The sequence below is a fragment of the Rutidosis leptorrhynchoides genome, chromosome 3, assembly GCF_046630445.1.
Source record: "Rutidosis leptorrhynchoides isolate AG116_Rl617_1_P2 chromosome 3, CSIRO_AGI_Rlap_v1, whole genome shotgun sequence".
Lineage (NCBI taxonomy): Eukaryota > Viridiplantae > Streptophyta > Magnoliopsida > Asterales > Asteraceae > Rutidosis > Rutidosis leptorrhynchoides.
Genome location: NC_092335.1, coordinates 131662350 through 131675788, shown reverse-complemented (window position 1 = coordinate 131675788; position 13439 = coordinate 131662350). Strand labels below are relative to the sequence as shown.

The following is a 13439-nucleotide window of genomic DNA, read 5'->3' as shown; positions in this document are numbered from 1 at the left end:
CGGTTATTGCCAAAGTTAAAGATCTTGAATTCCTTGAATATTTTAATGAAATATGTGAAAGTGAAAACCTTGGTGGGTTTACTATCAAATACCTGGGCGGGCATGATCTAATGCTTATATTTGAGGAACCCAACCCGGCCCTAGACTTGATTAACAATTCGGAACACCCATTATGGAAATGGCTTGAAGATATAAACCCATGGGATCCCGAAATTTACAAAACCTCTGGTAGACTTGTTTATGTTAACATATTCGGGGTACCTATTACTTGTTGGTTAGAATCCACATTCATTGACATAGCAAAAAATTGGGGCGAGGTAATTGAAACGTTTAATTGCTCTATAACCAATGAGAACAACCAAGATTTATCGCATGGCTCGGTAATTATCAAAACAAACAATTTCTCACCGATAAACGGCCAAGTTATTATCAACCCCGGTGACGTCAATCAATCTAAGGCTTACATCATTGAAGTTCAAAACTTTTCTATGTTTAACACTTATGGTGATATCGATAATTCGTCGAATTGGGATGATGAAATTCTTTCGGACGATCACATTTCTGACGAAGAGTCCCACTTGGATTGTGAAAATCGAGTTGAAGGAAACGCTGAAAAGACCACCCGTAACAACAACCACGATCCCACGCCTCCTCACCAAACCTCCTCTAATTCCTCTAAACGAATGGATACTCGTCCCTTTAATAATAATGCCGATAACCAATCTCTCCAATCTCCTAGCATATCGAAACCCATCAACCACTTTGACACCACAAACCCTCACACCCATAATCCTTCCAATCCCGAAACTGTTTTAAATAATACTAGCTCTACAAAAGAAACTAGCCCATCGAATGAAACTGATCCAATTGAACCACCTCCTATTCCTGATTTTAATACAGCAAGGCCATATAATACCACCTCATATCAACCAAAACCAAAAACCATCCCTTTGGAGTCCACTGTAACCACGCAGCCCATTACCACCAATACCCCCCCAAGCCCACCAAGAGAGGATACCCTTGCAATCCCACAGCCCAACACTGTTATTAACGGCCCATCGAATCATGTAAATGATACCCCTGTTACACCTAGCCACATCTCGGGTAAATCTAATATGGACAGCTCACCTCAACACATTCTAACAAATGATTTATGCTCACCAATAGTGACACAAGAACATGCAGATTCTGTTCCCGAAACCCTCCCTCACCATACCACAAACGACACCCCCTGTACTACCCCTTTAAACCCTCAATCCAACTCTCCATTAAATTTTATGCCTGCCCCTAACGCTACACAACAAACAAATTCCGATCCTTTCAACCTCGAACCTTTACTTTATACGGGTAAAGAAATTTCTAAAAAGAGAAAAATTTCTAGCACCATCGCCAAACCTATCATTAAGTCAAAAAACACCTCTCAAAACCCAGATTTTAAAAGACCTAGATCCAATATGCTTTACATCAAACATCTAGCTAGAAGTGGCCAAAAGCTTAGAATCTCTCAACTGGCTAAACGTTGTAAGTCCTCGTCTAACGGTGGTGGTAGCACATCCTACTTCTCGAAGGGATCTCATATGGACATGGTACATAACAAAAAGACTAAAAAGACATGTTCTACCTCTAGCAAAAGCTTGGATACGTTCGAATTCGGGAAAAGCATCGGGATTCGTCGCAACAACCCATGAATCCACCTCCGTCACATCGATTCTGTAAGTTTTTTCTCATGTGTACGATTTCTCTTAATATTCGGGGTATTGGACAAACGGGTAAAATAAGCTGGCTTAAACGTATTTGCTATAAAGAAAAACCATCAATTCTAGGCCTCCAGGAAACCAAATGCGGCCAAACACGTGACAACACCATTGAATCTTTCTGGGGTAATTCTGATTTTAAATTCGTCCAAAAGGATTCGGATGGTGCTTCCGGAGGTATCCTAACTATTTGGGATACTAATATCTTTTCGTTCAACTATGCTATTGAGGGTGAATTCTTTCTTGCAATTTGTGGCACGTGGGCGGGTCATGACTCTGAAATTGCCTTCATTAATGTTTATGGCCCCCATTCCCATTCAAAAAAACTTAGACTTTGGAGCGAACTCTCATCCCTTACTAACTCCCTTAATATCCCACACATTGTTTTTGGTGACTTCAACGAAGTAAGAAACAAAACAGAACGCATGAACACAGAGTATAATCAAAATTGGGCAGATAATTTTAATAACTTTATAAATAACTCTGGATTAATTGATCTTCCTTTAGGCGGTAAAAGGTTCACAAGGATTTGTGAAAAAACAATGAAGTTTAGTAAACTTGACCGATTCCTCATTTCCGATGGCATCTTCACTATCTGGCCCAACACATCCTCCAAAACTCTTGATCGGGACCTTTCTGACCACTGTCCCATTATCCTAAGAAATAACCTCCTCGATTCTGGCCCTAAGCCAATACGTGTCTTTGACACATGGCTAGATTTAAAAGATGCCGACACCATCATAGAAAAGGCTTGGTTGATCCCAATTAGTGGGAATAGGCCTGACTGCATTTTCCGTAACAAACTAAAAAACGTTAAATTAGAACTTAAAAAACATAGTAATCAACTTGATAACTTAGACTCCCAAATACGTGATCATCTTACTGAATGTAATAATTGGGAACAAACCGCCGAAACTAGACCTTTATCCGAAACTGAAAAACAAAAATGGATCGATGAAAAAATGCATCACATCGTCAAAGAAAAAAAAGAAAACAAACATGCTTAAACAAAAATCTAGAATCAAATGGGCGCTTGAGGGTGATGAAAATTCGAAATACTTTCATAACTATATCAAAAGAAGAACAAGTAAAAACAACATCCACGGGCTTTCAATTAATGGTACATGGACTGAAGATCCTAATCTAATAAAACAAGAAGCATATTCCTATTTTAACAACATCTTCCGATCCAAACACTTACGTGACGAATGCCCTTTCGATCATGTTTCACATCTTGAATACATTTCTTCCTTGGACAATCAACTCCTAGAAGCTAAATTTAACGAAAAAGAAATATGGGAAGCCATATGTAATTGCGATAGCTCTAAAGCTCCTGGGCCGGACGGTTTCAACATGAGATTCTTTAAAAAACATTGGGAACTGATTAAAACCGACCTCATTAAATCTCTAGATTGGTTCTGGGAAAACTCAGAAATCTCCAAAGGATGTAATGCATCTTTCTTCACATTAGTCCCGAAAAAACCCAACCCAATCGGATTAAATGAATATCGCCCAATCTGTCTAATAGGTAGCTACTATAAAATTCTCACCAAAATACTCTCCAATCGCCTTGCCATGGTCATTCATAAAATCATTGGTAGTGAACAAACATCTTTCCTCAAAGGTCGAAATATCCTAGATAGTGTCCTAATTGCAAACGAAATAATTGATGAATTAAAACGTAAAAAACAAAAAGGTTTAATCTTTAAAGTTGACTTCGAAAAGGCATTTGACTGCATTGAGTGGGACTTTCTATTTAAAACCATGCACTTCATGGGTTTTGGTCCAAAATGGATTGGTTTCATTCGGGCATGCCTTTGGTCATCATCTATTTCTGTACTAATCAATGGCTCTCCCACTAAAGAATTTTCCCCTGAAAGGGGAATTCGACAAGGTGACCCCATTTCGCCATTCCTGTTCATCATTGTTGCTGAAGGTCTTAACATACTTGTCAAAAGAGCATTAGCCAATGGTCATTTGCAAGGATTAAAGATCGGACATGACAATCTCAATATTACACACCTCCAATATGCTGATGATACAATCTTCTTCGGCGAATGGAATAAAAGAAACGCCAAATATATCTCCAAACTACTAAAATGTTTTGAAAATATTTCAGGCCTCAAAGTTAACTTCCGTAAAAGCAAACTTTACGGTATAGGTACATCTACGACCGAAACCGAACAAATGGCTTGCTACATGAACTGCTCTGCGGGTCATACCCCGTTCTCCTATCTTGGACTTCCTATTGGTGTACCCACATCTCACGCCTCCTCGTGGCAGCCGATCGTTGAGAAATTCGACAAAAGGCTTTCAGATTGGGCTGCTAAATCTATTTCTTTCGGAGGTCGACTTACGACCATCAAATCAATTCTTAGTAGTATCCCATTATACTACTTCTCCTTATTTCATGCACCATCCGCTATCCTTAAGGTACTTGAATCTAAAAGACGGAAATTCTTCTGGGGAGGATCTTCAAACGATAATAAAATTAATTGGATCAAATGGGACCAAATAATTTTGCCATACGATTGTGGGGGTTTAAACGTGGGGTCCCTCTTTGCTAAAAATATATCATTACTTTGTAAATGGTGGTGGCGTTTTAAAAACGAAGATAATGCATTATGGGTAAAAATAATCAAAAGCATTTATGGGCCGGGGGGAGGGTTGGATACTAACTTTTTATGCAGGAACATTTCAGGTCGCACCATTTGGAAAGAGATTATTAAAGCTGGAAAAGTTGCTGACAATATAGGCACAACCTTCACATCCTCGATTTCAAAGCGCATAGGAAATGGCACATCAATAAGCTTCTGGCATGATATATGGATCGGATCTGAGTGCTTAAAAGATACATTTCATAGACTATTCATGTTGGAATCCCGCAAAGAAGCAACTGTTGCTGATAGAATAATGAACGTTAACTCTACCTCGATCGGTAATTGGGATTGGTCCCGCCCTCCTAGTGGTCGTGCAAAGGATTATCTCACGGAGCTCAACAACCTAATAACATCTGTTATTATTTCAGATCGCCCCGACTCATGGAAATGTTCCCTTGACACATCCGGCATCTACACTTCAGCAGCACTGTCAAATCTGATCAATAAGCTTAAATACGGCACAAACTCTAGAAACCTTTCACTACCTCAAAACAAATTCGTTCCACAAAAGATATTCATTTTCTCATGGAGGGCCGTTCAACAAAAAATCCCGGTTAGAAGCGAACTCGATAAAAAAGGAATTGACCTTCACACCATCTTATGTCCCTTATGTGAGCACCAAATTGAAACCATTGATCACGCGTTGTTAAATTGTCAAAAAGTATCTTCAATATGGATACAATTTCTCGATTGGTGGAATCAAAACAACATAAGTATCTCTAACATCAATGATGCCATCATCTCGGATCAAGGCATATCACATAATTCCATTGGTTCTTCAATATGGCAAGCTGCTAAATGGATTGCGTGCTACATTATTTGGAAACATAGGAACTTAAAGATTTTTTCCGGAAAAATATGGAACCCCGCTGTGATAATCTCCGAGATCCAATCTCAAAGCTTTAGCTGGATCTCAAATCGTTCACGGAAGAAAACACCTATCGATTGGCATCAATGGCTACTCAACCCGTCATTTTACGTGTCACCTCCTTCAAACCGCATAGGCGTCGGTTAACATAACTTAATTCAAATCGGGATGGTTTCGTTATTCTATATAGCCTATGTGGGTTAGATTAAATGGGTTGATTGTGTGTCAACTTTGTAGTCGCTTGATCGGCACGGTTGTCCCCTCCTTCCCCGCTTGTTGTTTCTTTTACGCAAGTTCGTCCCTCGTAGTGTTATCTAGTCTACGTCTCCCCCGATCATAAGTTCAGATAATTATTCCATATTTTCTCAGCTGATCCGTTTCGTTTATAGCATTGTATAAAAGCATATAGGGACTTGTATTGTAATATTCCATATAATAATAATAATATTTTTGCTTTTCAAAAAAAAAAAAAAAATTTAACTCGATGTACGAAATATCTACAACCCTCATAAACTCAAAATCTAAATACAAATTTGAAACATAGCAACAAACCATCTATCTAAAAATCTTTTAAAATCTTAACACTTAATCTTGTAATCACATCAAACTACGTCACTCGAATCCGTTACACGAGCCTGACTCCTATGAGGTTCTTGAATCATGCGACGCAACTTCATAAAGCAACATGCCACGTATACAAATCCTAAAATCCCGATAAACACATACCCCACTACCTTCCATTTCCTCTGTCTTACACACCAATAGCACAAAACCCTGTAACCAATAAGATACATAACAAATAGGATGTGTACAACAATCCTATAACCCAACTTGGGTTCATTATTTTTCATCGTGTCGTAAATTGTGACCGTCGAGAAACCAGTAATTCCAATGAAAAAAAACGTGTAGCCGAAAACCAATAAAAAGTGTAAACTAATTGAACCTGTGACTAAATAAATGAATTGGAACACGAAAAAAATAAGTTCTAGAATAATAACCCAAGGTAAGGTGCGACATGATTCCATTATGACCAATGTGTTGTAATAAAACACGCAGTTTAACCATAAATTTAGAGGTATGAGTTTGTTACCATACGCGAACCAAAGTGCGAAAGTGATGCTTGAAACGCCAGCGAGGCAGAGGATGTCGACGAGCTGATCGGAGAAGTTGGTGGTGGTGGTGAGTACGGATGATGATGATGATGATGATGATGATGATGATGGTTGGGGTTCGACATTATCATCGGCCATATTAAGGATTAAATGATTGATCAGGAGTTGATGAAGTTTGGAGGTTTAGGTTTGTAGTTGTCACACGATGTGCTTTAATTTATAAGGTTTAAATAAACACGATAGGGATGATGAAATCCTAATTAGGTTCCAATTAAAACACTAATTTGATTGTTTATATATTTTTATGAATAAAATAAACTAATATAATAAGCGTTGTGCTCTTATCTTCCCATTGTGATTTTAATTTACATTATCATATATTTTTATTCAACAAAAATTGATATGGTAGTCAACAAAGAAATAAAACCCTAAACTAAATCTAGTCGCCGCCATCCGTTTCTCTCCTCCTCCGGCCGTCGGTTTTTGCCGGCGGTCCGGAAGACCTCCCTCATACTTCGTTTTTTCTATTCACTGTTCTCCCTTCGTTTTATTTCGCTATCTTCATTCGTTTTAGCTGTTTCAATTCGAGTGTATTAAGGTTGAGTTGTTGAGGTGTTGAGGTGGATCTGTCGGATCTTTCCTCATCACTTTTTCGGCGTAGATCTACAGGTGTCATGCAATTAGTATTATGTGGGTCTTTCCGATTTATCGGAGGTTCGCGGCTGCCGGCGGTTTCGCTTCCTTTCTCCGCCGCCGGCGGGTTCGGTTTTCTCTTGCTCCATCGCCTTCCTTCTGCTATTGACTTCAGGTATTGTCGTTGTTTAGGTTCGTGGTTGTGGATTTCGAGGTTGTGGGTTTCGTGGTTGTGGGTTTTGATTCGTGGGTGCGTGGGTGTCGATTTGTGGGTTCGTGGTTGTCCTTTCGTGATTGTCGATTCGTGATTGTTGGTTATGCGTATGAAGTTTGAATACTTCAATCGATCTGTTAGGTACCGGTGTTGGTCTCGTGATTTCTAGTCGGTGGACCCCAATATTGGAGGTCTTGGATGGGTGGTTTCATTTGCAAGTATCCCCGTATCTTGATCCTCTGTCGTGATTATTGTTGGGTTCCCTTGGTTCGTCACGTGGTGTTCAATCTATTGAATGGTTTTTTCTTTGTTAATCGTATTTACATAATACATTATCACCACTCGGTTTGAATGTGTGATCGGATCTTTGATTTAGATTATCGTGGGTTTTTCGGGTCGTTGTAAGTGTGCTCTGCTTTCATGATTTAAATTGGGTGCTTGCCCTTAAGTGGTATTGTGATATGTTTTGGTTAACAAGGGGTTTCCTTAGATTGTTGGCCCGTTCATTTGTAGTAACTTTTTGTTAGAATTCGTGTTCGAGTGAGTTTTAGAATCGTTGATGTTGTATGTTTTTTATTTAGCTTGTTGTGTGCTAGTCGTTTCGTGTTGAAGTCATTGCATTGTAGAAGGTTTGGTGGAGGTCGTGTTATATGTAATTCGCTTTGTATTCCTAGCATCTTGCTAGTTTTTATCAATTTAATATAATTATTATTGCCTTTCAAAAAAAAAAAAAAAATTGATATGGTAGTCCGTATATACACTTTCTGATGAATTTGAGATGTGTATACACGAATTTGTATTCATTATCTATAATTATTGATAATTTATTATTTAAATAAAATTTTAGATTAAGTAAATTATACATATAATATATGTCACTCGACCATGTAACTATTCGTGTAAAAACCGCTTTATAATCAGAACAAGTTAAGATGTTCTTATACTCAAAATGAAAACCGGTTTATTAATCGGAACAAGTTAAGATACCATGATGTAGGATTAATGTGCATGATACAATATATAACTATATGGCTAAATTCATTTGAGCCTTCGGGGTCACACATATATACACGTAGACGTTAAATGAAATATATATATGATGTATATATATTACCCAAGTAGCGAAATAAACTAAAATCGTTTATTATAATTTAGTTGGTTAGTTAATTAATAAGATGATTAATTAATATTCATTAATTATAATTAAATAAAAGTTCTAATAACTTGGTTGACAAGTTAAATTAATTAAAACTTACATACTCCGTATCTTGTTTTTGAAACGAAATTATTTTAATTGGTGGTCTAGTTCAAAACAGATGGAAAGAAATAAAATAAGTTAATATTATATATATGTTTCTATATCAAAGAGATACGTTTTTGACTCCACCGACTCAAAAAAGTTGGTTTGCATATGGGACTCTTAATATAAATATAAATTGCTTTGCCTTTTGCTTTTGATGAGAAGAGTAAAAAAACGAAATTAAAAGGATCCGATATCCTGATATTCTTTTGTTATCGACCAACACCAAAAACAAATAACTATTTTTGTTCGTTTTGCAAAGTAGACGATTACAATATACGGAGTTATTTTATTTATTGTTTCACTCAATTAATCAACGGTTGATTAATTGGTTACTTGGGTTTGGACTAGCATCCTTTGGCGTTGTTTGAAGTGTAGTTGACTATCCAAAGAGACGATCATACTCTTTGATCGTAGGTTTCTCTCCATTCATCAGTTTCTTCAAGAAAGGTATACCGTTTACTCCTCTTTTATTTTATATTCATGACAATTATTATGGTGTAACTGGATCCATTGGATAAATTAATCGTGTGCATGTTTTTAAATAAGTGATTATTTAATTTTTGTAATTTTGTTCATAAAATAATAAAAGATTATTATTTTAATTATCCGCTACGTTAATCTGAATTGTTAAAAGTACACACGATTTTCCATCAGTGGTATCAGAGCCGCTTTTACACCGTCTTAATTGTCGCGTGATTTTCTTAGATCTAACTTTGTGGTGAATTGGTAAAAGTCAAAACCCTTATGATTTTTGAAAGTCAACTTTGTTGATTACCTCACGACGCACAAATAAGATCTGAAGAAATTCATTATTTAAATTTTGAATTTAGAAAGTTATGGCTTGGATAATTGTTGGTTATTTAATATTTATTTTATTCCATGGTTATACACATGCATTGTAACCATGGACAAGCCATATATAGGTTTAATAATGTTGTTATTAAATTGTGATTGCATACATAGCCCATAATGCCCCGACCAATGTGTGATTGTTGTGATTGTTGGTTACGATAATTTTATGCCATGTTGTTTTTGATTTAATTGGAGGCCATAGAAGCCAAAGTTGTATTTTGTTTATTTTCAATTTCATAGTATTGTTTTTAGGTTTATTTCAATTTGTAAATGTACTAGACTAGTCGTATTTTCAATTTTGAATAAATGTAATAAGATGAAGATTGAAGATAAAGATGCAACTTGGAGCTTGACTTAGAAGATGGCGAACAGGTCAAGTTAACAACGATAGCGTTCGGCAAGTTTTCACTTGGATCTTGATTCAAGTGGGAGCTATGGTTTGTCCTTAGTTTGACCTCTTGATCCCATGACGGCTCATGGGATCAAGCATAGGATATTTTGGGCTAGGCTATGTATGTGTGTGATGCATGGTTGTGTTTTATTTATTGCATTTTATATTTAATTGCTGATTATAATATATGCAAATTGTTTTTGATGAAAACATCAAATAAAATCGGTAACGGGTTTCAAAGATTAAAATTGATGATTTTAAATGTTAAACTCTAACGAGTTTAAAGTTAAATGTTTTTGAAACTCAAATAATATATATGATCGACATCTTTTAAAATTGTTTTAAAACGATACACATTTGTGTATTTGTTAATTTTTAGATAAAATAACAAATTAGACACACAAACACTATCGACATATATAATTGGTTAAAATGTTTTTAACAATTAGTGTAATGAATCTTGTGTGCATGCATTATTCGTTAACACAAACTTTTTCAATATACCCGTCAAATTTAAGTCATGCCATCCAATGAGCTTGCAAACACTCCTCGTTATTTTTTGATTACGGTAAGACCTAATTGAATTATAGCCACGAGGTAGATTTTTAGTTACGAGTGAGACTAGGCTAAATTTCCACTGTTTCCAAATTGGACGACTTAATCGTATTCACAGTGAGACCTGAGTTCGAGGCAAGGATGGGACAAACATGCCAGTAGATAATAGTGGTTTGTTGGACTACACATATCTCTAGGTCCCATAAAGATCTAAGAGTTGTACTTGTGATGCAATTGGTACCCGCTACCTACCAATAGACTCCATAACTGCTAGCTGATCAACAGATGTGGCTATGGAATCTCTATGTGGATCTTAGGCTTTCGTAAATTAATTGTTTTTAAAATATATAAAAACTTGGGTAGTTAATTTATTAAAGTTTTATATCGAAAATACTAAATTGAATCTTGTTCTTTTGTAGATGTCAAACAATCAAAACGTAAACCAAAACAATCTCCGTTCTTTGTTGGAGAAGGAGAAACTCAATGGTTCAAACTTCCTAGACTGGCACCGCAACTTGAGAATCGTTCTCAAATATGAAGGGAAGTTGAACAAAATTGAAGAACCCTTACCCGAAGCTCCTCCTGAGACAGCTACTGCTGCTCAAAAGAATGCTTATCAGAAGTTGTTTGATGAGCAAGAGAAGATAGCTTTAATCATGCTTGCTAGTATGACTTCTGACCTCCAAAAGGAAATGGAAGATCGTACAGCATATGATATGATGACTGAGCTGAAAAACATGTTTCAGAAACAAGCTAGTCAAGAGTTGTATGAAACTTATAAGCTTCTTCAAACATGCAAAATGGAGGAGGGTCAGTCAGTGAGCTCTCATGTCTTGAAAATGAAAAGCTACATTGACCGATTGGAAAAACTTGGAACTACCTTGCCGCCTAACTTGGCCGTGAACACGGTTTTGGCTTCACTACCAAAATCGTATCACCAATTTGTAATGAATTACAATATGCAAGGTTGGAAGAAATCTCTGGCAGAGGTGCACTCGATGCTCAAAACTGCTGAACAGAATATTCCATCTAAGGTTTCCAATCCGGGTGTCCTGATGATTTGGGATGGTAAGGTGAAAAAGAATAAGCCGAAAACTTGGGGAAAAGGAAAAGGAAAGTCAATTGCTAAGAAGAAGATTCCACCACCTCCCAAGAAAGAAAACCCAGCGAAAGACGCCGAATGTTTCCACTGTGGAAAAGTTGGCCACTGGAGGAGGAACTGTCCCTCCTACCTATCTGAGTTGAGAAAAGGCAAGGCTGGCGAAGCCAGCAAATCAGGTATATTTCATATACAGTTATATACTTTTTCTAGTGATTCCTGGATTTTTGATACTGGTTGTGGTACTCACATCTGTAACAATATGCAGGGAATGAGAAGAAGTAAGAGACTGAAGAAAGGCACACTGGATTTAAGAGTGGGCAATGGGGATCGAGCAGCTGTTGAAGCTATTGGAACTTATGAGCTTACTCTACCCAGTGGTCTTATTGTTTTGTTGGAACAATGTCATTATGCTCCTAGTATTACGAGCAACGTAGTTTCAGTTTCTCTTTTGAAAGATGTTGGTTTTGAACTTACATTTACGCACTTTGGTATTTCAGTTTCTAAGGATAATATTTTTTATTTTAATGCTTATCCACGTGATGGTATTTTTGAAATTGATATGCATGGTGTGATTTCAAATAATAATTCTGTATATACCTGTACTGCCAAACGAATCAAGCAAGACTTGAATAATACCTATCTATGGCATTGTCGTCTTGGTCATATAAACAAACAACGCATTTCAAAACTCCAATCTGATGGGCTTTTGGAATCAACTGGCTCTGAGTCATTTGATGTGTGTAAGTCATGTTTATGTGGAAAGATGACAAAGGCTCCTTTCTCCGGTTTAGGTGAAAGAGCTAAAGATCTTTTAGGACTAATACATACTGATGTATGTGGCCCTTTTAGAACTATGTCTAGACATGGTGAATCATACTTCGTTACATTTACTGATGATTATAGTAGATATGGTTATGTTTACTTGCTGAAACATAAACATGAAGTTTTTGAAACGTTCAAAATCTTCCAAAATGAAGTAGAAAATCAACTTGGAAAGACCATTAAAGCCCTTCGCTCTGATCGAGGAGGGGAATACATGAGTCAAGAGTTTTTGGACCACCTGAAGAATTGTGGAATCATCTCACAGTTCACTCCACCTTACACACCACAACACAATGGTGTGTCTGAATGGAGGAATCGAACTTTACTTGATATGGTTCGATCTATGATGAGTCTAACTACTCTACCAATGTCTTTTTGGAGTTATGCATTAGAGTCTGCTGCACGCATACTCAATATGGTTCCAACCAAGAAGGTAGAAAAGACACCATATGAGCTATGGCATGGGAAGAGTCCCAAGTTGTCTTATTTGAAAGTCTGGGGTTGTAAAGCGTATGTGAAACGTGACACTTCAAACAAGTTAGAACCCAGAGGTATCAAATGTCACTTTGTGGGATACCCAAAGGAAACAATGGGTTACTACTTTTACTACCAAGCTGAAAACAAAGTGTTTACTGCTCGGTTTGCTGAATTCTTTGAAAGAGATCTTCTCTTACAAGAAGTCAGTGGGAGTAAAGTAGATCTTGAAGAAATTCAAGAATCACAAAGTAACATACCTTCTGAAGGCACTAGCCAACCGCACGCTGAAGCTGAACACACTGTTGGTGAGCCAGAACGTGTTGCACCTGTAATTCGTAGATCTAGTAGAACTCCTCATCGACCAGAGAGGCTAAATCTTCTGATTAATTCAGATGAACCTCATCTAGGGGATTATGATGAACCCTCTAGCTACGGTGAGGCCATATCAGATCCAGAATCTGAAAAATGGCAAGATGCTATGAAGGCAGAGATGCAGTCCATGAAAGATAATCAAGTATGGGACTTGATTGATCTTCCACCCAATTGCAAGACAGTGGGGTGTAAATGGGTCTTCAAGAAGAAGGCTGACATGGACGGTAATGTAAACACTTTTAAGGCTCGGTTGGTAGCAAAAGGTTATACTCAAACTCAAGGAATTGATTATGAGGAAACTTTTTCACCAGTCGCGAGCATTAA

The 13439-nt window shown here is 37.2% G+C and overlaps 1 protein-coding gene across 1 annotated transcript; it reads left to right on the top strand.

Moving 5' to 3' along the window:
• Positions 1-1684: 1684 nt before the first annotated feature.
• Positions 1685-2761, top strand: LOC139900392 (uncharacterized). The gene has a single exon (XM_071883166.1). It carries the CDS (start codon positions 1685-1687, stop codon positions 2759-2761), a length of 1077 nt encoding a protein of 358 aa, XP_071739267.1.
• Positions 2762-13439: the final 10678 nt, after the last annotated feature.

Coding starts and splice junctions, on each gene's coding strand:
- LOC139900392 (XM_071883166.1), top strand. CDS start 1,685: ATGAATCCACCTCCGTCACATCGATTCTGTAAGTTTTTTCTCATGTGT.